The following is a 26,863-nucleotide window of genomic DNA, read 5'->3' as shown; positions in this document are numbered from 1 at the left end:
TTATGTTATTCTTTTATCAAAACGTATAACACCTAATCGGATCCGAGAGCATTAAAAATAGCAATAGTTGGTTTTAATGAAAATGTAGAAGAATGAAACCATGCCACATTTTTCTTTGCCAGTTTCTTCACTTCATATCTACAATATATTATGGCCTATGGAGTTTATAATTAAAAGGCTTTTGAATAAGAATTGTAATTAAGGTTATACATAATACATGAGTGTAGTTAACTTGTGCATAACATGTAAATAGGAATTAGTAAGTTCATTAATAGGATTCAAATAAATCCTGGTGTGATATCCTATAGACATAAGTGTTCCTATTTGTAGGTGTCGGTTAGAAATGTAATCATACTTCATATATACGAATTATGAATAATATAATCAGAAGTATCGTAATTACGAATCAATCGAGCTCACATTAATACTCCGTTTCAATTCAATCGAATAATGAAATCAAATTTTTTACGAAATTAATAATGAAATCAACACTTTTTTCTTAAACTACTCCGTATCTATTCTAGAATGTAAGAAAACTACTTCTCTCTTTCTTTTTGGTGCCTATCAATTCAACCTAATAATGAAATCAACTTAGCTGTCAAAAAAAATGAAATCAACTTTTTTACCAATTAATAATGAAATCAACTTTTTTTCCCCCTTAAACTATCTATTCTATTGTAAAATGCACGAGAAACTACTTTTCTCTTTCTTTTTGGTGCGTCTCTCTCCTTAAACTGTCAAGAGTCTCAATAGACTAAAATCCTTGCGCATACACTCTCTCTTCTTCCTGCAGACTCCTCTCAAGAGTCTCCACCACTCCAATTGACGCGACCTTCCGACGATAAGATTTGGTAACCACATCTCACATGTTTTTTCCTTGCCAACCAATTACTTCTCTGTGGTATTGCAACTTTTGAAATGTGGCATCTCCGAAATTAGCTTTAATTGGTGTGTATTTTGCTTGTTTGGGGGAAATGACCGGGTCTCAAAAAAAAAAATAACATGTTTTGAGTTTTATGATTTAAGGGTTTTGTAGGATAGATTAAAAAATGATGTGTGCGAAGGATGGAATAATTTTGTTCAAACAATTAATACTGAAAGATATTGATAATTTATAATTTGTTGATTGACAAAAATAATGGAGTAATTTTGGCAAAAATAATGGAGTAATCTTTCCTGATTTGGTGGGTTAATTGATTGAATAATTATTGACTTTTTGTACGAGATTAGCCCATAACGTTGAATCTATTAATTTTCCGGATTTTAATTACTTTCTTTCCGGATTTGGTGGGTTAATTGATTGAATAATTATTGACTTTTTGCACAGGATTAGCCCATAACGTTGAATCAATAAACTTTCCTGTTTTGTTATTGATTTTCAGTTTTTAAAATAAATAAATATTCATATTTTTAAATTAGTAAATAATCAGGTTTTTAATTGAATTAATTGTGAAATAGTGGGGTAATTTAATCTTTTACTTGGGGGACACAAAAAATGTTGTTACGAAAATAATCCTCCCCTCTTGGCTTATATAATAGAGATACAATGCACCTAATTATGTTGCACTAATTATGCTAAATACAATATATGCTTGACTAAGTTATGCTAATGAAATCTGCGCTTAACTTATTTACAACCAATGAATATATTTACATATAATCTAACAATTGCAAATTATATGAACGACCTAAAATTCATTTTTCTAAGGTGAAGAAAATAGTATTTCCCGGAAATGCATATGAATCAAAGGGGTTCCTAGTTAACTCTCTCAGTTAAGAGGGCAGAGTCAACTTACAATACTCCTTGAACATGCTATTTGTTCAAAGTTTTTCTTTGCAGAAATCAAATGCCAAAAATCAAGGTCAAAGGTTCACGCTTACGGGTAATTGATTAAATAAAAAGCCCGAGAAAGTAATGAGCTATAGGATGTACCTGGAAATCTGGAATGGGCAAACAACTTTCGAGAAGACAACAAAAGGCCTCTTCATTGATCAACGGGTATGGCAAGAATCCTAGTAAATTTGTACATATAACTATTATACAGCTCCGTTCAACCATGAACGAAGAAACCAACATAAATACAATAAAATCCACACTCGCAATTGCAAACCCGGATCACAAGGGATTCCTTGACATCAAAATCGATCCCCTTGCCTTTCCTTTCTTCTCATACATCGCAATAAAAACATGCATATTGACCTCATTTCCTGTCAGAAGTACAATCGAAGACAAAGCCAAGAGATTAACCAAAATGAAAGCCCCCCTGCACCACCACAATAACAAGGGAAGAGGAAAAGGGCTTCAGCAAGAGCAACAATGTCTAAATATAGGTAGGATTTTAGGAAACAACGTACGTGAAATTGAAAAGTTAAAGCCCGGTCATCATAAGATTTCAGTTAAAGAAATACTGACAAAATTTCACAAAATATTTTTTTGGCCTAACAACTCTAAACAATATTATAAATAAATTATTTCCTTGGATTCTGCACCTTGCTTTTGTTACACAGTTTACATGCTAATCTTTTGTGAAACAAAGAACTGTTTACAACGCCCCAAAATCACATTGAGCAGAAGTGACTCCTCTTCAAATAAAACAATAGAAAGATAGCAAAGCAAACCAGTTAAAAGGAAAACCCACAATACTCGATCACATGATCATATCTTTGAAAACTAGAGACTTTACTATGACTTCATACCCTTAACTACCACAAAAGTGACATGTTTTAAGTTGCTTTCCCTCTCAAATGACACCTTGTCCTTGAATTCTTTATCTCCCTTTTTTTTGTTGCATGCTCATAAAGATACAGACAAACAGCTAAAAACGAAACCAAAGGACTGATTGATACCAGGAAATACCTGAAGTGTCAACATCGACAACCAACACACACACACACACAAACACTTGATTGAGCAGTAGATTCTCACCTTGAAAAACTCATAAACAAAACAAGGATTTAGAGGCCGATTAACAAAGGTACAATTTAGACAACTTGTGATGTGGAATTGGATGTCAGCAGTGTTCCACGAAATCCTTCTTCAGCTTCTCGCACTTCAAACTTCTGCTCTGAAAGTTCATCTGAGATTTAGAAAAATCAGACCATATATTTTCCAGAATGCCAAAAAGTTATCTACACCATGCTATAATGAATACAAATCCATGATCCATTGCATCCACATGAGAATCTCAAATACAACAAGATCGTATTGAAACTTAAAACAGGTTTTACTTTACAGTGTAAAAATAAGTTGTAGTCATGTATATATTGCAAAGAAAATCTAGGACCTTTCGAAGCTATATGCAGAACGCGCCAAGCAAAAGATAGATATCATTGCAAAAATGCTTAACAAAAGAAGAAAAAGGGAAACAACAACAAAATGATGTCGTGTGTGCAGGTAATAACATAAGCACCCAAAAAATGGCTTATAAAAATGTCCGTCTGGGATGTGCATAAGCCCAAAGTTTCAGTCGCCGAAACGTGTAAGAATCCAGAAATGCATTTAAAAAACCAACAGAAAAGTTTCAAAGTAGGAGAGAGGACCATCTCTGGCATGAATTTCACATCTCCAACCACTTATCTCTCTCTGAACTCAGCACTTGCTCGATTGTTTTCAAGACTTCATATCCAACCAGGTAAGGAGATAATCCGGCTTCTCAAAAAAGGGCAGAGAAACCAGTCAAAGATCATTATTACCTTATCTGTGTCTTGTACTTCTTGTTAATCCAATTATCCAAGGTATATACGGAGTTACTAGATTTTAGTCGAAAGAGTAATAGGAGTACTATTTTAATTTCAGCTGCCAATATTTGTAAATAACCTTCTTTCTTTTCATATAACGAGTAATATTTTTGTCTGCTTTTCAGTATGAAAAAAAAACGGATTTTTCATGAAATGCCCCTGAGGTTTCACGAAATTCACCAAATACACCTGCGTGTTTCAAAATACATAGTATACCCCTATTTTTTTAAAAATGCACCAAATACCCTTATTTTTAACGGAAGTCTAACTCCGTTAATATTAACTCTTAATTAACTACCTAACCCACAATTAACCTACTAAATTACTATATTGCCCCTCCCTTAATATCTCTTCTTCCACTCTCTTCTTTCATTCTCAACCCACTTTCAATTACTACTGCTCCTTTCTCTTCGATCTCCTGCACCATGTCAGCCTCTTGCTCATCCGTCCACCACTACAACTGTCACATTGTCACATTCTCTCCTGACCCTTCGCCGCCCCAACCACCTTCTCGTTCACCACCACCAACGGACCAGCAACCCAAGCTACCGCTCCTTTCTCTTCGATCTCCTGCGCCTAGTAACCACCACCACCAACTCACTGCCCCATTATCCGACCTCCGGCATTCCATCATCAATTAGCACCACCAAAATCCACACAAAACAACTTTTGCAAATCCAAGAACCCTAATTCCCAAATTCAATCACATACCCAAACTTAATTTTTCCTACAAAATGGATTTTGATTCAAACGACGACAATAAACAAAATTCAATCGACGAAACAAACAACCAGAACAATAACCCCCCACTGTCAAAATCAAACCTAACTAATAGAGCGGTGGGTAGCTAGGGCTAGGGGTGTGCAGAATTTGACCGGGTGAATCCGGTCCGAAACCGGACCTGAATCGTCCGGTCCGGTCCGGACCAGTGAATTCAGATCCGGACGCCGGACTTAAAAAATGAGGGATTCCGGTTTCCGGACTGGACCGGACAAAAACCGGAATTTTCCGGTCTGATCCGGAAACCCGGATGAGATATACACTTTTTTTATACTTCGTATAACAAAAGACTCCATTCTCTCCCCTCAAACCTAGCCACTTTCACGCCTCTCTCCTCTACTCCCAACAATTCTCTCTCCTCTCTACCCATAAATCATTACCTACGGATACATATTCAAATTAAGCAAACCCCATAATTGTAGATTTTCCGTCTTCACCAACCCATAACCCTCGACTACTCAGGCAAGCGAACGACGACCAAGAGTGATGATGGATTGGTGGATGAACGAACGTCGAGCGAAATAATTATAAATTACAACTTCCTCAACCTTCTTCCTATCTTATATCAGATCTGGAGATTCTTTCCCAAAATTTTCTTTAATTTAATTAAATCATCATTCTATTTAATTTCAATTTGGATTCCCTGTAATTCTGTTTTGGTTTTGTAATTTTTTTTTCTTTTTCTAGTTACCTGTTTTAAGATTAATCTTCCGCAAGTTGAAGGCTTTTTGGATTTATATGAGATAAGATTCTATAACTAAATGAGAATTTTGGTGTGTATTGGATTAATGGCTGCGATGCGATAACAAAGAACTTCAATTTTTTTTTTTTAATCCAAGAGGCGAGAATCAAAATTAAACAGGTCCAACCGGTCTAAAACCGGTTCAGTCCGGAATAATCAGGTCCGGACCGGTCTTGCCCGGAATTATTCCGGTCCGGGCTCCGGACTTAAAAAATGTTCTATTCCGGTTCCGGTCCGGACCGGACCGGTTTTGGACCGGTGCACACCCCTAGCTAGGGCGTAATTCATCATGATAATGAAATGTTGGGTGGAATTTTGGGTGGCCCGTTTCAATTCATCATCATTAATTGCTACCCACAACTTAATTAGCTAGGTTGATTTTAGGTTTGATTTTGACAGCATGATAATTGGCAAGTAAAGTGAATTGGGTAAAAGAATCAGAAGCACCTCACCCTAAGAAATCCCCATTTGGTGGAACTAAAACCCGTGAATTTAACAAGTGGGAAGAGTTCAGAGTAAGGGATTGAATACTCAGATGAAGAATCAACATGAGGAGTTTCTGTTGCCATTGTTGAAGGAGAGAGAAAATGTGAGTAACAACATCAAGAAATGGGTTTTCTGGGAGATGGATTTCTGGTGTTTACTGATGTAAATAACTATTTATGGGGAATACCATGACTAATGTCTGGGTTCATGATGTTTGATGATGGTGGTGGGGGAGATGTACCAAGCTGTCAGTAATGTCTAGAGGAGAGTGAAAGCAGGGAAGTGGAGAGGAAAAAGAAAGGAAGAAGGATTATTTTTTTAAGGTTAGTTTGTTAATTAGGAATAAATGAGTTAATTAGGAGTAATGGATAACTAATTATATGTTAATTTAGATTGATTCGTGCTAATGACTAACGGCGTTAACGTCGGTTAGCCTTTGAGGGTATTTAGTGCATTATTTTAAAAAATAGGGGTATACTATGTATTTTGAAACAAGCAGGTGTATTTGGTGAATTTCGTGAAACCTCAGGGGCATTTCATGAAAAATCCGAAAAAAAAATTACTTAAATTACAAAATTTTATGATTCCAGCTATGCAAAAATACTTTTTAGAGACACTTTTTTTTGGGCAAGCAATAAGAGATTTTATTCATACGAAGAATTAAAAAACAGAACGAAAAAAAAGAACAAGAACCTTAGATCCTCAACAACAAAAACAGCTAAGAAAATGCCAATGCTATATGCATCCGTGTGAAAGCACTTACACCTTCTAGGAAGGGCCAAGCCTTTCACTCTTCATGTGCAGCACTTGACTTGTTTTTAGAGTTAATCCAATAAGCTGTCCTTGACTTTTGTTTAGTCACAGTAACTCACCGAAGGAAAGAAGAGTGATGAAACCGTGAAATGAACATCCAAGGGCTAGTAATCTAGTATACAGAACCAAATACTAATGCATGCCTAATCCCAGGCTCCCAGACTGTACCTGCTTTTAAATCAAAGAATCACTGTGCCAAAAACCCGGCTCCTGAAGAAAACGTCAGAACCACTTTCCAACTGAAGTAAAGAAATATTTATAGGCACAAGATCACTAAAACCAAGGCCACCCTCCTAATCAACTATTCCAGACCAAAACAATGACTCATAAGCCACTCCGCACCGGAAGCCAAAAAGGGAAACATAAAGAGAAATGTAGAGGTCGGGTAATCTATGAACAGGAATAAAGTGGTTTCAGAGTCGTTTCTCTATTACGGACACTTGTGAGCTTAAGGAGCATTATTGCTTCAATCACTTCCAGTAAAGTGATGTTTATATGCGCCAAATCACTTTAACCAGGCCTGCCACCTCCCTTCCTCCTCTCTCAGAGATCCGGCCCATAAAATAAAAAATAAATAAATAAATCACACATGAGCCACCCCATTCGTCAACCATTACCCTCTCCCTCCTTTCCCTTCTATCAAGTGTTATATACTCCTGTAAACCCAACTTCCTGACATCATTTTCGGAACTCCTTCCATCAAAGTCTATCCAGTCGGCTAATTCTAAGATCCCCATGATCCTAACCCTCTACTTTCCTTACCAATACATCTTCTAATCTCCGTCTCACATCCCCAAGCCAAAACAATCAGTTCTCCCTTACCTAGTTACCTGCATCTCCAACTTTCCTCCTAATATCCTCATTTCTAATTCTATCCTATAACGTATCCCCACTCAACCATCTCAACATACACATCTCTGCTACTCCCATCTTCCTATCTTCCGGAAATGATCATTCATAAATGCCCAATATTCCGACCCATAATAACGCTGGTTTGGTAATCGTCTGATAGAATTTTCCTTCAATTTCCAAGATGTACTATGGTCACTCATTCCATTTGAGCCTCTTATACTTAATCCTGTGGGTCTCATCTAGGTCAATTTCTCCATTCCTCAGCAGAATCGACCCAAGGTACTTAAACCACTCACTCTTAGAAACTCCTTTCGTCCCTTACCTGCCAATGTTACACCCTCACTTGACTCCCTCCTAGTGCTTAAAACGGTAGCCCGTGTACTCAATTCTTCTCCGACTTATTCTGAACCGTCGAGATTCTAGTGTTTGCCTCCACTGCTACAATTCAGCATTACTTGTTCACAAACGCAATATCACCTCTCAAACAACATACACCATATATCTCATTGATAAACCTTGTCAATTCATCCAATACCTTTATTTTCTCTATTAATTGGATTAGTTTCTCTATAAAAGGTACTCATGCTATCTAAAGAAGTTCGTGGTGAGGATCATTTTTTCTTTAATAGAGCAGCTCTAAGACTATTTTTATTCTCTCGCAATCTGTGTGGAACAGACAGAGTGCAAGAGTTGAACTTGCAGAATTTTGGTACCAAGTTTCACCCAAAAGTCCTAAACCCTAAGGAATTTTTCACATACAAACTACATAGCAGGACGAAATGCAACAGTGACTAAGATACTCAGCTAGAGAAAGAGTTGCTGCGAACAGAGGGTTGACACTTGACAGTGACTCCTCCCTCCCTCCCAGACCACAGATCGTCAAAAAAAGTAATGACAATACCAACCTGTAATCATCATACTTAAGAGAACAATAATAAAAATCGAACAGTAGAATGTACAAGATGGTATACTGATCATGAAGATGCTATTACCAGCTATGTCACGATACTCATGGATTTCTGAATCAGTCATCCATAGGACGTCCGCGGGGAATATGTTGAAATCGGCAAGAGTATCAGATTCCCCATCGATCACCCTGGATCCTTTATGAATTATCTGGTTTTCTTTAACCACCTACAAAAAATAACCTTCTTAGCAACACATGTAATGATTTTTCATCAAACATCAAGTACACATAGAAGGGGACAAAAACGACAGGGAGAAAGAACTGCGACAGCTAAATTTGCATCTTAGTCTATCTTTATGGGCATATGAAAGCTCTCTTTCAAACATCACATTAAGGCCACAGCTGATATTTCCCTAGTTTCCAACAATAACATAAAGAGCACTTCACAATTCCAAAATGACGATAGTTTATTTAAGAAATAGCGATATTAAAATCACGCCACAGAGATCAGTATAAATCAATGTGGCTGTTTTGCAAGCTGATTTAATCTTTAAAGTTGAAAATAAGCTCCCTCCATCCCTAAAATCCTAGAAAGAACTGATTGAAGAAGTAATCACATTGTTGTATGCTCAAACAATAATGACGAATGAGACGGACAAGAACTTCCCATCTTCAAGTATCCCCTTTACAATTGAGATCTTAGTATTGGCAATTAAGCAATGCTCTTTTCAGCATTTTCTTCTCCAAAAAATTTTGACACACACACACACACGAGCACACCACTTTTGCAAGGAAAAAATGAAGCAAAAGAAGGATTCGGAAAATACTGTCTGCTATAAGGGTGAACGAACGAAAGAGAAATGAGCACATAACATGTTTCCTTCTCATGATATGGTAGTCCTTTGAAACCCTAACAAGAAAATCTTACATTTTGACCAAAATACAAGACTTTTGTTTATCCTGTAAGCAAGAAGAAGATAACAAGGCTTTGTTGAGCCTCTAAGCAATAAGAAGACAACAAGACTTTAACATGGACATTCAATTTTGTTTTTCTTTACCAATATCAGATGGTGACAGAAGCTTTGACTAAACGCCTTCAATATATTAACCATAAAGGCTTGAACATAAAAATAGAAGTATATTTCTACTAACGCTGAAGAAGGAAAGTTTGAAGAGACACAACCTACCCCGAAAGATTCCCAGATCATCATCTTTAACTGATAAATTGTCGTAGAACCTGAAACTTTCAAAACCTTGGAATCTCCGAAGGCCGTCTTTCTGGAACGCTTGGAGGTCCGACGATCAGCCTCACAATTGTTCCCAGAAGCTTCTAAAATAAATTTTGGAGGTTCCTTGCCACGTACAAAGCAAACCCAAATGTCTTCATTGCTATAATTAAGCCTCCGCATTAACTCACAACTTTCTTTTTCTCCGATGCATTCTTCGCATATCTTGTAATATAACAGTAAATGACAGTTAGAGCAGACAAAAAACTAGCTAGCAAACACTTACAGTGCTATTCTAATCACCACCAACCATACGTGTAAAGATTCGAAGAAATAGTTACATTTATAATTATATAACGAAAAACATATTAGTAAAATCTTTCTTACTCAGTCCCAAAAAAAGTTGCATAGTCTGCTAGTGTGCAGGGGGGGGGTACAAGGGTAAAACTGTAACCCCATTCCCGGAATCCAAAAAAAAAAAAAATCTGATCACGGTTTATAAATAGTATAACATAAAATCCTCATCAATGTTCCATGAATTTAGTTCCGTCACAATGGTCTATGAAACACTTTGTAAGTGTTTGACATCCCCTAGGTCAAGGGTTCGAATCGGAGCTGAGCAATTTTTCTCCGTTTCAGCTATTCAATTCCTACTTTCTAGCAACCGTTTGCCATGTTAAAACAAAAAATGCAACACCTATGAATGATTGGATCTGAAGATAGAACCAAATAAAAAGGCAGGAAAACAAGATATGCATATTATGCCTCAAATTGAGTAACCAACACATAATATCCTCCCCCCAAAACCCAACTTTTTTCAAGAATCAGAAACGTCTCATCAAAAGTGATTGAGAACACAATATTTTCACTGTGTTTTCTTTTAGTTATTATAGTAGTTATTGGTTGTTGTTTTCTAACATAAGTACTTTTCCAAATGTGAGTTATTTTCTGATTTTCTCCCATCTGTTGACGGGTGATTTTTTCTCTTTGTTGTAGAAATTTGTTTACCCTAGTTGGTTCTAGATTATATTTTAGCAGGAACGCATTATATTCTGACAGAATAAGTTTACGGGCCGCCATGGTTTCACATCAGGTATCAATAGTTCGAAAACTATCTAAGAAATCAGACAAGTCCCATCACAAAAAAATTAAGCAATACAATAAGATACCCTTGGAAAACACCACATCAAGAGACAGCGAGACAACAAGGGGCAAGAAGAAGCGTCAAAGAAATTCTTGGCAGTGCGATTCTTTTGACATGTTAGATATGTATATTTAATCAATGAAAATACTTAACAAGTTAATTTAAAAACAAAAAAACAAGGGAACAAATATGGTCATAGAATGAACGTGAGGAAACCTGTCTCAACACCCAACCACCACCTCGGATTCCTGGTTATCTGTTACAACAATTCAGAATCAATAAGACCTTTAAAAATAATACAGCCAAGTTAGGACAATACCTCAGGAGAAGTCTTTATCACAGGTTCTCTGGACTCCAACTCATTACTTTTATCTTCGTCCATATGCTCCTCTGTAATTGGCATGTCCTGGCAAAATCCTTCAGCCGAGTTCTTAAAATAAATCTCAGCCAGTATGCCACTCTCTTCTCTTCCATCCCATTCTTCACAAAAATGTTTCCAGTCACTTTCACTCACCATCGTCAGGCCTTCTGTCTGAAATCGAAAAAGGATAACTCAGAAAAACTAAAAGAAAAAGAGTGAGAAAAATCAACATAAGGCCAATTGAAAGTAAAGGTAAGCATGGTACAGTAGCACATGACTCTGCAAGGAGTATGAATCTGGTTCTACATTCATGACACTCATCATACTCATTAACTTGATTATGACATGGCAAGTAAAAGAGAAGAATTTTTTTTTACTCACCGCAGGGAGCTTCTGCATTATCACCCCACGTTTGCATGTCAAGCCCAAGGGCCTCTCCAGCAATTGAGAATGCTGAATGTAAGTAAAAGTACAACAATCAGAATTCAGAACATTAAAGTAATTAATCACAGAGAAATAACAAGAGTTCGTCCTCTTTCTTTCTAACTCTTTGAGCAATTTCACTGTCTGAATCTCCAAAATAATCAGAAAAGATTTACAGAGAGATTCTGCCTGTGTATTCATAGAAAACTCTATTTTGCAGCACAACTGGTCTGCTAAAGCTCACAAATGTTCGACATAATTAACAACACTTTCCTAGTTACCTCCCTACCCACCTCCCTGCCCTCCAAGGTCTTCATGGTTCATATGCACAATGTTAACCAAACTTGTTGCTATAAGAAATGAATGGCCTACTAACAAAGTAACAGAATCAAAATACACTAAAGCACATGAAGGTGGAACTCACTGTGGGACATATAAGTGAACTGATGACACTATCCAGCCGCTCAGGCTCAACAGTTGAAGAACTATTCTTGCCACTTGTATTGATATAACTTCTCCACGTTGACAGCCAAGAAGATGGCAACAAGTAATACTTGCAATCAGAAGAAAGCGGAACACCCTTTCCAAGAGACAATTTCTCATGGTTCTGGCGCTGTTTCAACTTCAGTTCTCTGCAGCATAAAGAAAGAGTCAGCCATCTGCTGATATGCTTAAAACAAAAACAATAAAAGATACTACAGGACCAAACAACCTCAGAGTGTCCTCCCAAGAAGCAACCTCAGTGAGCTCCAAACGACATTCTGTACATGTTTCTGCATCTGATGGAAATGTTGAACATCCCAGCTGATCATCTGGTTTCACCAAATTGGAATTTTCATACAAAAAAATCCAGAGACTCTCAGGAACCAATACTCGCTTAGCACCAGGAGCTTGTTCAGGCATGAGTTGCCCATGCGGGCACCTTATTGAAGAAGTAGGCCCAGTATCTGCTTCAGAGGGGTTATCACTAGCTTTCCTCCGCAACCACTGATGTAACCTAAGAGAAAACTCCAATTACATTACCAGTCATCGAGAGAAAGCAAAATAAAGCCAGAAGCTAGTACAGTCAAAAACATGAAATGCAGAGCTTTGATAATCACAAAAGCTATCTGCTAATCTTCATGTTCCAACCAACATGTTAGCTCGTACAGGAGAAAGATCTGCACTGTGAAGAATAAATTGAGTTCTTTGTACTTTGACACTGAATTGAAGGCTAATCCAGTCTATAAACTTCAATACAGAAAGCTGAGCACTGAAGTGACTCCTGTCAGATGGGAAAGTGGCATATGGCACAGGTTAGCCATTCAATGCTCCAGACTAGGGACGGATTTGTAAGGTTTGGTATTAACTCTAATCACAAATGTCTTATTTTCCATTCTCTGCTGAATCCAACCAGCATCTCTTCTTTGAATGTTGCTACAGCACAGCATGTTTACACCAATTGGCAGCTTGGACTGGGATAAACACTCAAGCAACTTCTTTTTCTGATGTTCTGAGATGGGTCCGAGATAGATGCAAAGCAAGTAAGTTCAGAAAGGGTGTGTTCTACTCAGAGCTGCTAGCTACTGTAGGTAACATTTGGCTTGTATAGAACATACTGGAATCAGAAAATTATATGTATCATACTGTGAGAAAGTTGAAATTGTGGGTAGAATACAGGGTATTACTGTTACACCTAGAAGACTAGAGTAAATAATAGAAATCGGTGTGGGTCCTCAAATTGATGTATAGAATTATAGATATGTATTAGTTCATTCAGGCTCAGAGTCCCTAGATGGTTGTTGGTCTTCCTATGATGTAAGGGTATCCTTGCTAGAAGTTAATCCTTTCCTGTAGGATCTGAGGTTTGCATTTTGGTTTGGTTGTTCAAAATATCTCATTACACTTGCTTGCCAAAACAAAAAGTTCTTAATGTACCACTGAACATGCAAGCTAAGCATGAAAAAACAATGCAGAAGATACAATTACCAAGAGGACAGTAGAAAGAAAATTGAATCATACACATAAATGTAGAGATAGATAAAAGAAAAATTGTAAAATGGCTGTCTATCCCAAAACTCTTCTGTGAAAAAACAGTGGTCTGAAATAAAACGATATAAAAATGGGACAAAGATTGAGTACTGAGAGTCTAAGACATAGAATGCGGAGAAAAAAATATCCTCCAACTTACCATGGTTTGGAAATGTAATACTGTTTACCATCCGGACAATTCCCTGCAAGTGCAGCTTCCGCAAATTCTTTCATGTACGCCCTTCTATCTCGATAGCTATCAGCAGTAACAATTGCACTTGCTGAATCAATTAAACAATCAATGCAATAGTCATCCTTGCCCAGACAAGGACCTCCAATGTACTGCCATGTATTAAGTTTGTAAGAATGAGAAACAAAAAGAAGTCACTGCGAACAGGGTTTTAAGAAACCAGGATAAGATAACAGTATAAATTAGGGCACACATTAATAGCACTAGAAACCTAATGTTTCATACTCCCTCCGTCGCACATTACTCGTTACACTTAGCTTGCACAAAGTTTTAGGTGATAAGTGGTTGTTTGATTATCAATTGTTATTTGATTGAAAAAATATATGTGATAAAGAGTTAGTGGGCATTTTTTTAATTGAATGGGAGAGAGTGTGGGGACCAAACTTTTTTTAGTGGGAAGAGAGAGACAATATAATAATTGTGGGGTCATTCCAAATATAGAAGTGTAACAAGTAATTTGGGACGGACAAAAGGAAAGTGTAACAAGTAATGTGGGATGGAAGGAGTAATTTTTTTTCATAGGCTTAAAAAAACCTAATTTTCAATCCTAGCTATTACCAGACAGCTACATTTATCAAATAGATCAGAACTAAGTTTATCAGATAGATCACAACCAATTTTATAGGTTTACCAATTACAGAGTATGATACTCAGTAAACAAAAGCAGGCCGAAAAAGAGAACGGTCTTCATTAACATATTCTACTAAAATGACAAAAATCATTTAAATGTGGCAGCACATGCTTTACATGCTAACCTTTGTGACTTAAGTAAGTCAACTTATATAAAATATGATGATTTTAGTAATTTACAAGTGCTATAATATTGACTATAACTAAAATTTAGTACACCACCTCCCCGCACGTACCCACTCTCCCTTCTCCCCATAAAAAATATGTTTGGACTTTGTTTCTACACTGGGGCTTTACACTATTGCTGAAAGATAAAATAATTACTTCCATAACAAATGTGATCCTCGTTGGCTCGTTGAGGAGTCCTTGTATCATACTCCCTTCACTCCATATTAAATGTCGACTCAACAAACTTTTTACTCCAATATAATCTGTCACTCTAAAAAAGATGCAACACTACTTGTCACTTTGAGATAACTGAAATATAGTATCACTTGTCAGCTTTGAATGTATACATCACCTAAAAGAGTAGTTTTGAATGAATAACCAACAAGCCTTCTATATGTATACATCACCTAAAAGGACAATTAAAATTGTTTGGAAAGAGTAGTTTACAGCTTTACAACACATTATTACCCGCCAACTGGAGAAGGAAGAAGGGATAAAACAATGATTTCAAGCTCTTGTACACTATTTTGGAAACCCTAGGATTCAATCACATGGATATAAAAATTACAGAACTCCAGTCTGAAAAAAAGTTACACATAAGCAGGAGAGAGAGAGACGTTCAACATCCTAGGTAGGCAAAGATTTCAACAAAACATACCTTGGAACACAATAAGGTCCAAGCTTTAGCCGACAACCGCTTCATGGCAACAATATTTGAAACTGGTACTTTCCCATGCATGCACTGGATATTGGTGTTGTCTATGGCACTGAAAGAAAAAATAACTTTATCTAAAGCATAAAAAACAAATTCTTTCCAATACAACTATGCCATATCAAAATAAAATTATCAAAAGTTGAGAGCAAAGGACAGAAGCTTTTCACCGAGTTAGAAAACAACTCTATATAAAATGTGTTGTGCTTAAATATATTAACAAAAATAAAAATAAAATAAAAGGAAGATCTTACAAGTATTGAATGATTTCCATTAGACCTTTGCCTCTCAATAACGGAATTTATTATGGTTGTTGAGATACGAAAATGATAGGGAGCAGAAGGTACCCTCAAGAATCGAAGGATTTCTTTATGATGAAAAAATAACGAAAAGTCATTCATAATCACCATGAATGCATATGAGAACCAATTCCTATCTGTGTCTCCTATAGTTATTATAAGCCATTATGAAGCAACTCTTTCTTCTCTACATAAACTCTAAATCTTGTCTCCAGCCTATTTGAGGCTAGCTTAGACATGCATGATCTAGTGAAAAAGTATCTTGTGTTACCTTCAAAATAATAACCCCCACTTTATAAGATATTTAAGTAAAATATAATTCATTAAATCAACAGCCCAAATACCTACTCGTTTTCTTTCAAAACTAAATAGCCATTCCCTCAAAGCTCATAAACTCGTAATACCTCACTCGCTTTGAATATCAACATAGACAGATACAAAACCCCTTATGATAAAAATAAAAAAAATTAAAAATTTAAAAAAAAACATATACACCAAAACTCATTCTATAGTACTTGACAAAACCAAACATGTATATCCCCCTAAAAGCAACTTGAAATTTCAAAAACGTATATACCTTAATCTGCCAACCCAAACCCAAAACCTACCAAGGAACAAGAGGACAACTTCCTTCAATGCTACCTACTCTATCCAAGTGTCAACATCTGACAGGGATGGTCAGCACATATTAAGAAGAAACAGAGTCTAAGAAATAAAGTACATAGAGAATCAGCAAAAAGACAAGTCTTAATCTCGAAAATAAATAGGAAACCGAAACGAATAAGTATCTATAATAAACGTTTCCCTGCTGTAATGCAGCAATAACACAGAATATACTTTTTTTTTAAATAAGAAAATAGAATCTTATTAGATGTATAAAGGAATTACACAGAGAGCACAAGAAGCCTGGAGGCAAGACTAAAAGAATAGAACATACAATACTCTAAGAACTGACTCTCAAAAAGGAAGCCTTTTTTCTTGTCCACTCCCTTCAAAATTAACTCCTGACTTCAGATTTTCAATTCCACCTTTCTTCCTATAATGTCTATGTAACCGCCTTGAAGCTCTTCCGCTAAAGTCAGTTGACTGTCCCCTTTATTTGATGAAAATTTCCACTGTGCAACACAAACTGACTGCTCTATTGAGTTAACGAAAATCCACATGCACCCATTGGCCTCAGAACTCCCAGGATCAAAAGTTCCAGGTTATACAATTGGATTTTAATCACCATCCTTCTTCCATCATCAGCTTGCTGAGAATTTGGAATCATACACGAGTCCTTTGCTTTGTTACTCACGCTTTAATGGACTATTGTTCACTACATTTTGCTTCCCTTTCAGACAAAAGAATAGCTTATCCTTATCCAGCAGCTGGACAGACTGTAAATCAACTAGTGCCCCCCAGACTTAGTACCTTTCCTTCTTCAGCTTAACAGACAACAAACCTTCTTCAACATCACTATTACCCTAAATAATGGGATCATTTCCAATAAACCTGATATGCAAAATATGCTACACTAAAATGTATGAAAAGTACACATAGTTTAATGAGCAATTTTAGCTTAGTCCATCATAAATCAGAACGCCAAGAATAAGGATTTCTAACTCTCTTCACTGTCAGATATTTCTTTTTTATCTTTCCATAAATATAAAATGAAAATTTGTCAAAAAGCACCATATAGAAGTTTAACTTTGTTAAAAAAAAACCTTATATAATTTTTTTGGCAAGAAACCTAATTGAATTTTTTTTTGTCAAAACAAACCTTTAGCCGAAAACCACCCATTGACTTGTTTTTCAGGCATTACTGCATTAGAAATCAACGCCTCCTCTTAACTCTCAGCTTTCCTCCAACGCCTCTTCTACGCATCCTCTCACTCTGAAATGGATGCACTACAACATAATCTTCTCATTTACATAATCTCCACCATGAAAATCCTTTTCATCCTTGCCAATTGATCTCCTTGTCACGGCTTATCATTCTCCAGTGAAAATTCAAGAAAGAAATGCAACAAATCACTCAACCCATCTCCTTAACCTTCATTTCCTCCTTTAATTTCACTAACCCACAATTTCAAATCCAAAATCCACTTCCAAAGTTCCAAAACCATCAAACTTCTGCAAAATGGAACAGAAATCGATCTGGTCTCACAGATCTCACAAACTCATCACAATTCAATCGCACATATTGCTTCCAATCTCAAGATTCTACCTGAACCATCACATTCACAAGTGAGAAAATTCTTGGTTGTGCATAGCAGATATGGCAGGAAATTCGGGTCGAAAGTCACATATGTTGCTTCCCAAATTCGATTAAAAATGGTGAAATAACTAAGGATATAGAGAATTAATCTGGTTGCTTCAAGCTCCTTTTAATGGAGTTTGCTTTTTCGAGCTTCAAGCTCCATTAACGGTGTCTGTTTCTTTCAAGCTCCATTAAGTTTGGGATGTGATAATTGAATTGGGGAGAAGCTTACTTGAAATTTGAAGCTCAAAGGCCAAAGATTCTTCAAGTAATTAACCACGAAAAATGGAAGAACAAAATAGGGGTCGACATCGTTGGAGATTTTCACCGGAGTTGATGGTGGAGAGAGGTTGTTGGAGGAGGAGTGGTTTCATTGGAGAGAAATGGGTGTCTTAGAGATCACGTGCCAACGTGGGTGGTCAGTGACTGAAAAACATGTCAATGGGCGGTTTCCGGCGAAAGGTTTGTTATGACAAAAAAATATATACAATCAGGTTTCTTCTTGCCAAAAAAAAAATAATAAGCTGGTTAGTGACAAAGTCAGACTTTGTGGTTTATGTGACATTTTCAATACAAAAATAAAATCTCTCTTTTTCCTGGTAAAAAAAAATTCTAGAATCCTATTTTCACGTGATAATCAGCCTTCTTTTCGGGATTAAAAGTCCTTTAAAAAAAATAAGCATGAGTGAAGACCTAAAGTGTTCTATCAGCTTCTCTTCAAATAAGAACACCCAGAATTAGTAGAGCCACTCTTCCAGTCTTACACTTACATCCATCCTGACAATCACCCCCTTAGAGTATTTCCACTGTGCCTTGCACACTCTTTCCTTAAGTCGCATTCACCTTATTGACAAAAAGTAAAAACAAAAACCTCAGATTATCTCCTCAATACACAGCGTTCAAAGGGGAATATGTTGAATTAACATTCTAAACTTCTCCTGAATCCTAGACTAGCAGACATATTTATACTCGTGCAAGGCTAGTCTCCCGGACCTCCTTCCCATGAATCACCCTTTCTTGCAAGACAAATCAGGACCATCGCGTATCACGTAGGTACTGTTCACTTCACTTTATTTTTGCTGAACTAGAATTGTTTTTACTGGACTTCAATTATTTTACTAATTAAACCTGATTTTAGTTGGTAAAAGTTACTTTTACTGATTAAAACTTACTCGTTATGAATCCCCTCTGTTATTCATTCTGTGGAGTTACTGATTTTTACTAATTAATTTACTAAACTAAAATTATTTTACTGATTAAAACTCATTTTACTTATGAAAACTTATTTTCACTGATTAAAACTGAATTTTATTGAATATTCATTTTTGAAGATTAAAAGAATAGGGCCGTCGATTCAAATCATCTGACACAAAAACTTAATTGTAGACCTTGGACTGCCCACACAGTCCACCTTAGCCACTTCCTTTTTTCCTAAAAGAACTCGGAACTCAACTTCAGGACTGCATCTTAAGATTTAATCTTCCTTTGTCAGATGACTAATTGAGTCTCCTGCTGAAAATAGCCTAAAACTAGATTTGCTCCTCAAAGCGGTCTGAAGACATCATTAACGAAGTACAGACATCCCACTTCAGATGCATAGCTCACATAGACATCAAAATTAACACACATGAAAATAAAGAAATGGGTAACGTCAAAGCTTGATACATATGGAGAGAAAAATGTACACTTACGAGGGAGTCACATTGTCAGCCCATTGCCGTAGCCAATCCATTGATATCCAGAAATACGGTTCTTCAAGGGAAAGAACGGGTGCTTCAGATAGAATAGAACGGACTTCTTGTCTTCGCTCTGTGATGGTGTTCACCTCTTGTTCCTTTCTGGAGTTGTATTTTTCACACAAATCAAGGTACAAATTATTTTGTGCTTTTATTTCTTCCGCAAGATGAGGTGGAAGTGAAAGACTGCTCTGACTTGGAACTGAAGCACCAGAAATTTTCTTAACGGTACCATTGTACACCATCAACCCATTCTGATAACCCTTTCTAGGTCTAAGAGTATACATTAGCATATATGCATCACATGAAGAATAACTCTTCACGTGACTTTTAGCATTAGTAGACCCACGTTGGTCAACATCAATGTGATTTTCATCCGAAACAGAATTCTTGACTTCTGGGCTAGAATTCCCATTTGTCTTGGAGACTGAACACGACGACCCTTCACCAAAAGGATGGAAACCCAAATTTGAAACATGTTCATCATCAAACTCCCACCACTGCCCGCTGCTTTCATCCTTGATGTGAGCCACATAATGACCACTGTTGACAGCAGTTCCCTTGTGAACCAGTACTGCAGATAAGCCATAAATAAAAGCTGATTCTGAGGGCTCAAACAGCCTTTGTCCCATGTCCAGCTCTTCAGGGAAAGAAAATGCAGAAGTGATTTTCTTCTTTGTTGTTGTCTACACAAGTAGGGCAGAATCATAAACATATATAATAAACTTATACCAGAAAGAAAGCTGATAAAACTGCTGCAGATATCCTTTGATTTCAAGTTGTAATTGACAAAGAACACATGCATAATATCATACTGACATTTCCTATAGCAGACTAAATTGCATAATGTGATTATGATTCACTCAAAAGAAAACATGGGCAGTCCACCGTCAAGATTTTATCAAATAAACGAGAACCAAGCTATGACTTTTATTGATGATAGAATAAATAATTGTGATGAAAAGCAGTAGGAGGGAACTTCGCGGAAAAAGACAAAGAATCTACAGAAACTTAATCAACTCCAGATTGCATCCCATCCTGAAATAATGGCATTACTTTGGATAAGCTCCCAATAAAGTTTTCTGATGCCGGCAAAGGACAGAGACACACTGAATAACAACTCTCTCCTCACGGTGCGCGATTAAGGATAGTTCAACCAGGTTACTGACCTCTGCATAACATATATCATTCTTAAACAATCCCTTCCTAAGCCCTCAAAGCCTACAGATGTCTGGAAAATATCTTGTCAAAAAATTATAAGTAATGCAAAACTTTAGTGCCTAAAAGGCTAAAATTATGTCCCTTGCCCAAAATATCCTGATATATGTCTTTTACTTTGGGGGAGGTGACAAGAATGTATGAGTAATATTATTTGTGCATCATGATATAGTCAAAAAGTGGGAATAGGTTGATTTTTTAAGATCCTCAAAGCCTAGGCTTTGGGTCAGTCCAAACATCAATACCCCCTCTAAAGTCCCAACTCTACAGTTTCAATTACGAGGACACAAAGATTTGGAATCATCCCCAACGCAGCCCCACTAACCCCTCCTCTGAGAATAAAAATTATGATAAATTGGGGTTTAAACCAAAATCTCTAGACAAACTTATAATTTGAAGAAGGTGCAGCCGTGCAGGTGCAGACAGACTTCTCTAGATTGAAAAACAAAAACACCAAATATGAAATCCAGAGTTAGTCAAAATGATGTTAGTGATTAATTCTGATAAAGATACAATAACGACCAATACATCATTAACAAGAAGCATCAAGCTTTTCAGATTACTGTGATTACCTTTTGGAGGAAGACACATCGCTTAAGCTGAAAGTTCAATACAGATGGCAGTGTGCGCAACTTAATACTGCGTGTAGCATCAACTCTTGTCCCACATGACTCACAGTGATATTGATTATCCCCTTCAAGTTTTTCCTCGCTTAGGTAATCGCTTAAACTTCCATCTAAACTCTTTAAGCCTTTCACATTCAATTCCAGTTCATAAAAGTCCTCTACATTCGAAGAAGCTTCAGATGTTTGCCCACATTTCGAACATCTATAAGTAAGAAACCAATCAATGTCATGGCAATATCCTATATCATGACCATAAAAACATCGCAATGGCAGTTTTTTCCTTCAGAAAAATAATAAAAAATATATAGCCTTTAGGAAGCATGTGAAGCTCCATAGTAAAACATGATATTTTTCTATAGGAACAGAATTTCTAAAATGTAAACTCATAATAATACTGTCGGCGGACAAGGTATCCTCTTTTTTTCTTCTTTTTGGGGGTAAAAGGTGCCCTAATTAAAAAGATAAAAAAAAGTATTAAAGAAAATAATAACTGAAAACAAACCAGACAATAGAGAAGCAAGATAATAAAACAAAATACCATAATAACCCAATCTAAATAGCCTTATCAGGGTGCGACTGTGTGTTCCCTTCACCTAAATTTACAACTGAACTTATATTAACTTCTCTTAACTTCTCTAAACTTGTTTTAAACTTATTGTATTTATGAATTGAACTGGATTGGCCTCGAACTTAAACTGATTGACCTGGAAATTGTTATCTGAAATTTGTGAACACATCTGACCTTATCTGAACTTAGTTTCCGTTAAGTAAAAAAAGGTGAGGAGAACAGAGCCTTATTCTTCAAACACACAAAACAGTCACTAAGCTCCAAGCAAAGCACCCAAATGACGGTCAATTACGCACATCCCAAATCATCTCCTCCTATATCCAACCCACCTCACCTGCAAGTAGTTCATATCAAAGACCAAGAACATAAGGCTCCCCTTCAGAGACAAAAGTACTACTGCATCTCCAAAATTTAGCACCATTGAACCACATTATACAAAGATTAGGAGATGACGCCCCAATTATTTGCTGTACCAGCAAGCTATCAAGAAATGTTATCTGGCTTCAAACTATTGTAAACACAAAAATCCTTGACCATTCTGATAATATATGAAACAGGGAAGACGATGCAGTCAAATCAAGACGAAGAAAAAGAATTTTGTTCTTCTAGTTTCGAATATGGATTTCCAAGTTCAAGTTGAGCTTTAGATTTTCAAGCTCACAACTCACGAGTTTCGAGTCAAGCTCGACTACATCCCCCTCAGAGAAAATTCCCAAAAGAGGAAATCCAAGAATTTGCCCCCTAAAAGAGTTCAATGGTACATAACATGAAACTCTGCACCAAACTACCAGAGAACAGGAAGCAGAGCTATATAGATTGGGAGGAACCAAATTATTACCTAGATGTATACAAAAAAAAGCCCAATCTCAAAAACACAAAGAAAAGTGAGCATGTTCTTGAACTTCGCAAAGCTATGTAATACGAAGACACTAAACCACATAAAGGGAAGAAAAGCATATCTAGAGTAGGAAGAACCCACTTTAAGCCCAGGAATACTAGAAGCAACCATTATTAATAAGAACACCCCAAAGCTCAAAACAAGTTGAGCAGGTTCTTACAGTTAGGAATATCATCCAAGAGGAAGTGGATAAATCATCTACGGCAGTCGACAGGTGCTGAACAGAAATACCCTTCCCTCTCACATGTAGAGATCAATTTAGAAGGTAACAAACAAGAATACGTTAAACTTATGACAAGCATCATGGCCTTTAAATTTACTTCTTTGAGCTAGATACAAACAAAATAATTGTAATGTCCTGAATAATGAAAATCATGTTATTCTGTCAGTGACTATGGTGTGGTTGAAAAAATGTGTGGTAGACTGGTAGTGAGTGTCTGTATATGCGTGATGCACGTGCATGCTTTCTCTCTTGGCTGATAATAATGTGAGCTTAGTTTCAAAATGGTAAACCAGTAATATACCTGAGTTACATTTGATAAGTAAGCATACGCATTATATAGAAGAAAATCCCTTTACATCATCATTTCTTTGTGTAATGAAATTGCACTCCGATAGCGTAGAATGTATCTTCAAACCATATGTTATCTATGTATACGTGCTTACTTAGCTCCTTCACAAAAACTAGAGCACTTTAATCAATCGGCAATCCAAGAATCCTCCCACTTTCTCCACTTTCTTGCCTATCAACACATTTTGCCTGAATGCTCTGAATATCTAGTCTACACTGTCAAAGAAAGTGATCAAGTGGTTGTTGGTGAAACTTAAAATCTTTCACATTCTACCGACACAACAACATGCATATTTTATGATCCTTTTTTATCTAGAAGAGCAGTTGTGGTCCCGCATATAGACAAGCAAGAAACAACGAAGATACAAGATATCAATATACCATATAGCCAGCAGGACTGCAGTAGTCACAATTAGCATTAGTTTGAGCCCTGAAGGCACATTTCTCAAGCTAGAATAAAGCATACTAGATTACTAGTGCTAATACGCAACAAAAGCATGTAATGAATTAAAAATAAAAACAGTGTTCATGAGTAACAGGACAACACAGCTAACCAAGTTAAATTATCCAACTATACCTGGTAACATGTGACATGCTTCCCCTAAAAAGGTCTTGAACAATAGTTTTTGCTTCAGAGACCACAGAATGGCTTAGGCATCGTTCCAGCAAGGACAAAAGTAAAGTGAGGAACTCATGGCTGTCCTGCTGAACACCATTATCCAGCTCTAGGGCTTTTATTAAAGGTGCCGAGTCAATAAAAGCCATCTTACTTCCATGCAACTGTGCAAAAAGGCGTGCTAACTGATCCAACACAGGCTGCTGCTCAAGGACATGCGGTTCAACCGAAAAAATACCCTCACGAAAATCCCTATTCATGTAAAGGAATTGGAGTATGCTGTTAGCGTAACATGTGGCGCCTAAGTTTGTCAACCCCGCAGGGGAATCAACTGAAGACCTGAGATCATTTGATGGATCAGGACCATATGAACTGACTACATCTGAGATCTTTTGCCACAATCCAGCTTTACGACTTCCATTTGATGGTGGGATCAGCCCACAGAAACAGTTGGGATTGTCCTTCGTATTAACACGGCACCCGTGACAATTAGTCTTTCTAATATTGTAAAGTTGTGCTAAATCATCATCTGATACTTGGCCCGTTGAGTTAATCCTCCTGAGCCATATTTGTTGGTCAAAATAAGAATAATTTGAAGAGGCACCAGTAGAAAGAAAGGGAAAACTCAAAAATACTTTTTACAAAAAGAGGATTAATTTCATACCTCAATATTTCAGATTTTGCATCAAGCTCATCCTCTGGTCTAGTGCGTTTATTCTTGTTACGAGTAGACGGTCGGCTCATTGTAACAATTCGAGTGACCCCCCGTTCTGCAAGCGATATAAACACTTGAAAAAAACAAAATCAACTAAACAATTCGAGAAAACAACTTCAAATACTCAACTGGTTTGCAACCGGTTAAAAACAACTACAAATATTCAATTAGTTCGGAAGTGGTTATAAACAGGCCCATCCCTGAGCCAGGACAGGAGGGGCATGCCCTTGAATTATTGCCCTCTTATACTTAATACTTTGCTCCCTTCTTGAAAAAACAAAATCAAACCCCTAAAACATAATATCTAATTAAAAAATTTAAAAAAACAAAGTGAAAAAGGATAATATGATCTTCAACTACAATTATGAACTGGGTGTAGACTAATTAAACCAACAAAAAACCTAGCAGTATATATTTAACAAAATTTCATCATTCACCACATTGAAACAAAATTTCAGGCAAAATTCATCATCCCCACATGAGACTAATTGACTAAGACACAATCTGGATTACATAATTACGAATAAAATCAACAGAAAAATCCAACAAAAGATACAAAGTAGAAAGGTGAAGAAAATAGATGACGAAAAGGAGCTATACACTGTCGTCAACCCCGAGAATAGCAGCTGCAGAGAAGGAGAGGTGGTCGGAAATTCACAATGACAGACGTGCCACCGACTAGAGGTGGTGACACAGCCACTAGAAGGTGGTTTTGTTGGATGATTTTAAGAGGAGGAGGCAATCGGTCGGAAGTTAGGGGAGGAGGAGGGGGGGAACAGGAAGGAGATGAAGAGCAGATGCGAGTTGGAGTTTTAGGAGAGAGAAAGTTTATTTGATTTTTTTCCTCCTATTTTACTTTCTTAAATTTTACTATACTATCCCAACAAAAATTAAGGGTAACTTTTTTTTTTTAACAACTAAGGTCTAAGGGTAACTAATTGTAATCATCTTTTGCTGCATTGGATTTTCTTATGGCTCAAAGGTCTAATAACCACTTATGGAAAGAAAAAAGAAAATTATAAATCAATTAACAATCACAATCTTTATAAAAGGATATTCCAAATATATAAGATACATCAATATGTGTGTATGTGCCGCCGTTATCCCTTTTTTTTCTCTATCCCCTCTTCTTTTAGGGTTTTACTTTTTTATTGTGTTTAGGTCATAAGTAGTCAAAAAATATCCTCTTTAGTTTAATTTATTTCAAAAGGTCTTGTGCGCACAAGGTGTACAATAAATTTATTGTACACCAAGATAACTTTAACCCTTTTTTTATAACTTTAACCTAGTTTTGATTAACTTTTATATTAGTAAAAAAAAATTGATAGATAAATATTTTGAAGGGTTAAATGATTAATTTTATACATTATTAGTTATTTTGAAGAAATAAGTTTTACTAAAATGAAAAAATTTATAACTGAAAAATAGATAACTTTTACTTATATATGCTTAACTTTTAAGCATTTTGAGTTAACTTTTACTCCGGTGTACAATATTTATTGTACACCCATTGTAAATAAGAATTTGTGAATTTATTTTTGTCTCTTAAATTAAATAAATCTACGAAGTACGTGTTATGAGTATAATTTGTCGTTGTTGTTGGTTCTTGTTTGCCGTAGTTAGTTTGTGTTTGTGTTTTTGTTTGTTCTTTCTCATAATAGATAGATTACTATGAAATTGGTTTGTTTTTGTAATGATTTGTGCGGGATCGTGGCATACGTCAATATTATCGAATACACTTAGATAAATCAAAGAGAAATTATTTTCGCAACTATAATAAATTGTTAGGTCAGAATATTACATGTTCTTACATTTCTATTATACAAAGAAACGCTTTAAACAAATTAAACATATTTTACGTTCAACGTATAAGATAATCAATTTAAAAATATATTTACTAAACATCAATAAAAAGGAAGAGAATTAATTAATCAAATAAGTATTATCGTGTTTGCATTTTTAAATTACAAACATGCACCGCGTGCATACAAACTAGTTATATATAGGATAACATTTAGAATTTACTCAATTATCGTAGTTTTGATTAAAAATATTATTTTAATTACATTTGTTATGTACTACATATTTGATTTTTTGGTCTATATCTATATTGTAAATGTTGGGTGACTCTG

The 26,863-nt window shown here is 36.2% G+C and overlaps 1 protein-coding gene across 6 annotated transcripts; it reads right to left on the bottom strand.

The window, feature by feature from the left end:
• Positions 1-1,857: 1,857 nt before the first annotated feature.
• LOC110783947 (ubiquitin carboxyl-terminal hydrolase 26) lies at positions 1,858-25,569 on the bottom strand. 6 transcript variants are annotated; one of them, XM_021988342.2, is made up of 15 exons: positions 25,332-25,569; positions 24,681-24,786; positions 23,978-24,574; positions 21,310-21,565; positions 19,475-20,205; positions 15,189-15,297; positions 13,643-13,824; positions 12,185-12,469; positions 11,897-12,104; positions 11,431-11,502; positions 11,008-11,220; positions 9,506-9,769; positions 8,404-8,545; positions 2,927-3,077; positions 1,858-2,208 (listed from the first exon to the last, which is right to left on the bottom strand). In XM_021988342.2, exons 2-14 carry the CDS (start codon positions 24,758-24,760, stop codon positions 2,983-2,985), a joined length of 3,234 nt encoding a protein of 1,077 aa, XP_021844034.1. In that variant the 5' UTR covers positions 24,761-24,786; positions 25,332-25,569; the 3' UTR covers positions 1,858-2,208; positions 2,927-2,982. The 6 variants fall into 6 exon arrangements, with proteins under 6 accessions (XP_021844034.1, XP_021844035.1, XP_021844033.1 ...); XM_021988343.2 differs by having other exon boundaries at positions 1,858-2,264; positions 24,681-24,804; positions 25,332-25,568; XM_021988341.2 differs by having other exon boundaries at positions 1,858-2,264; positions 25,332-25,568.
• Between the last annotated feature and the right edge of the window lie 1,294 nt (positions 25,570-26,863).

The sequence above is a fragment of the Spinacia oleracea genome, chromosome 1 (genome assembly GCF_020520425.1).
Source record: "Spinacia oleracea cultivar Varoflay chromosome 1, BTI_SOV_V1, whole genome shotgun sequence".
Lineage (NCBI taxonomy): Eukaryota > Viridiplantae > Streptophyta > Magnoliopsida > Caryophyllales > Amaranthaceae > Spinacia > Spinacia oleracea.
Note: the sequence above shows the minus strand (reverse complement) of the source record. Positions and strands in the feature narration are given on the sequence as shown.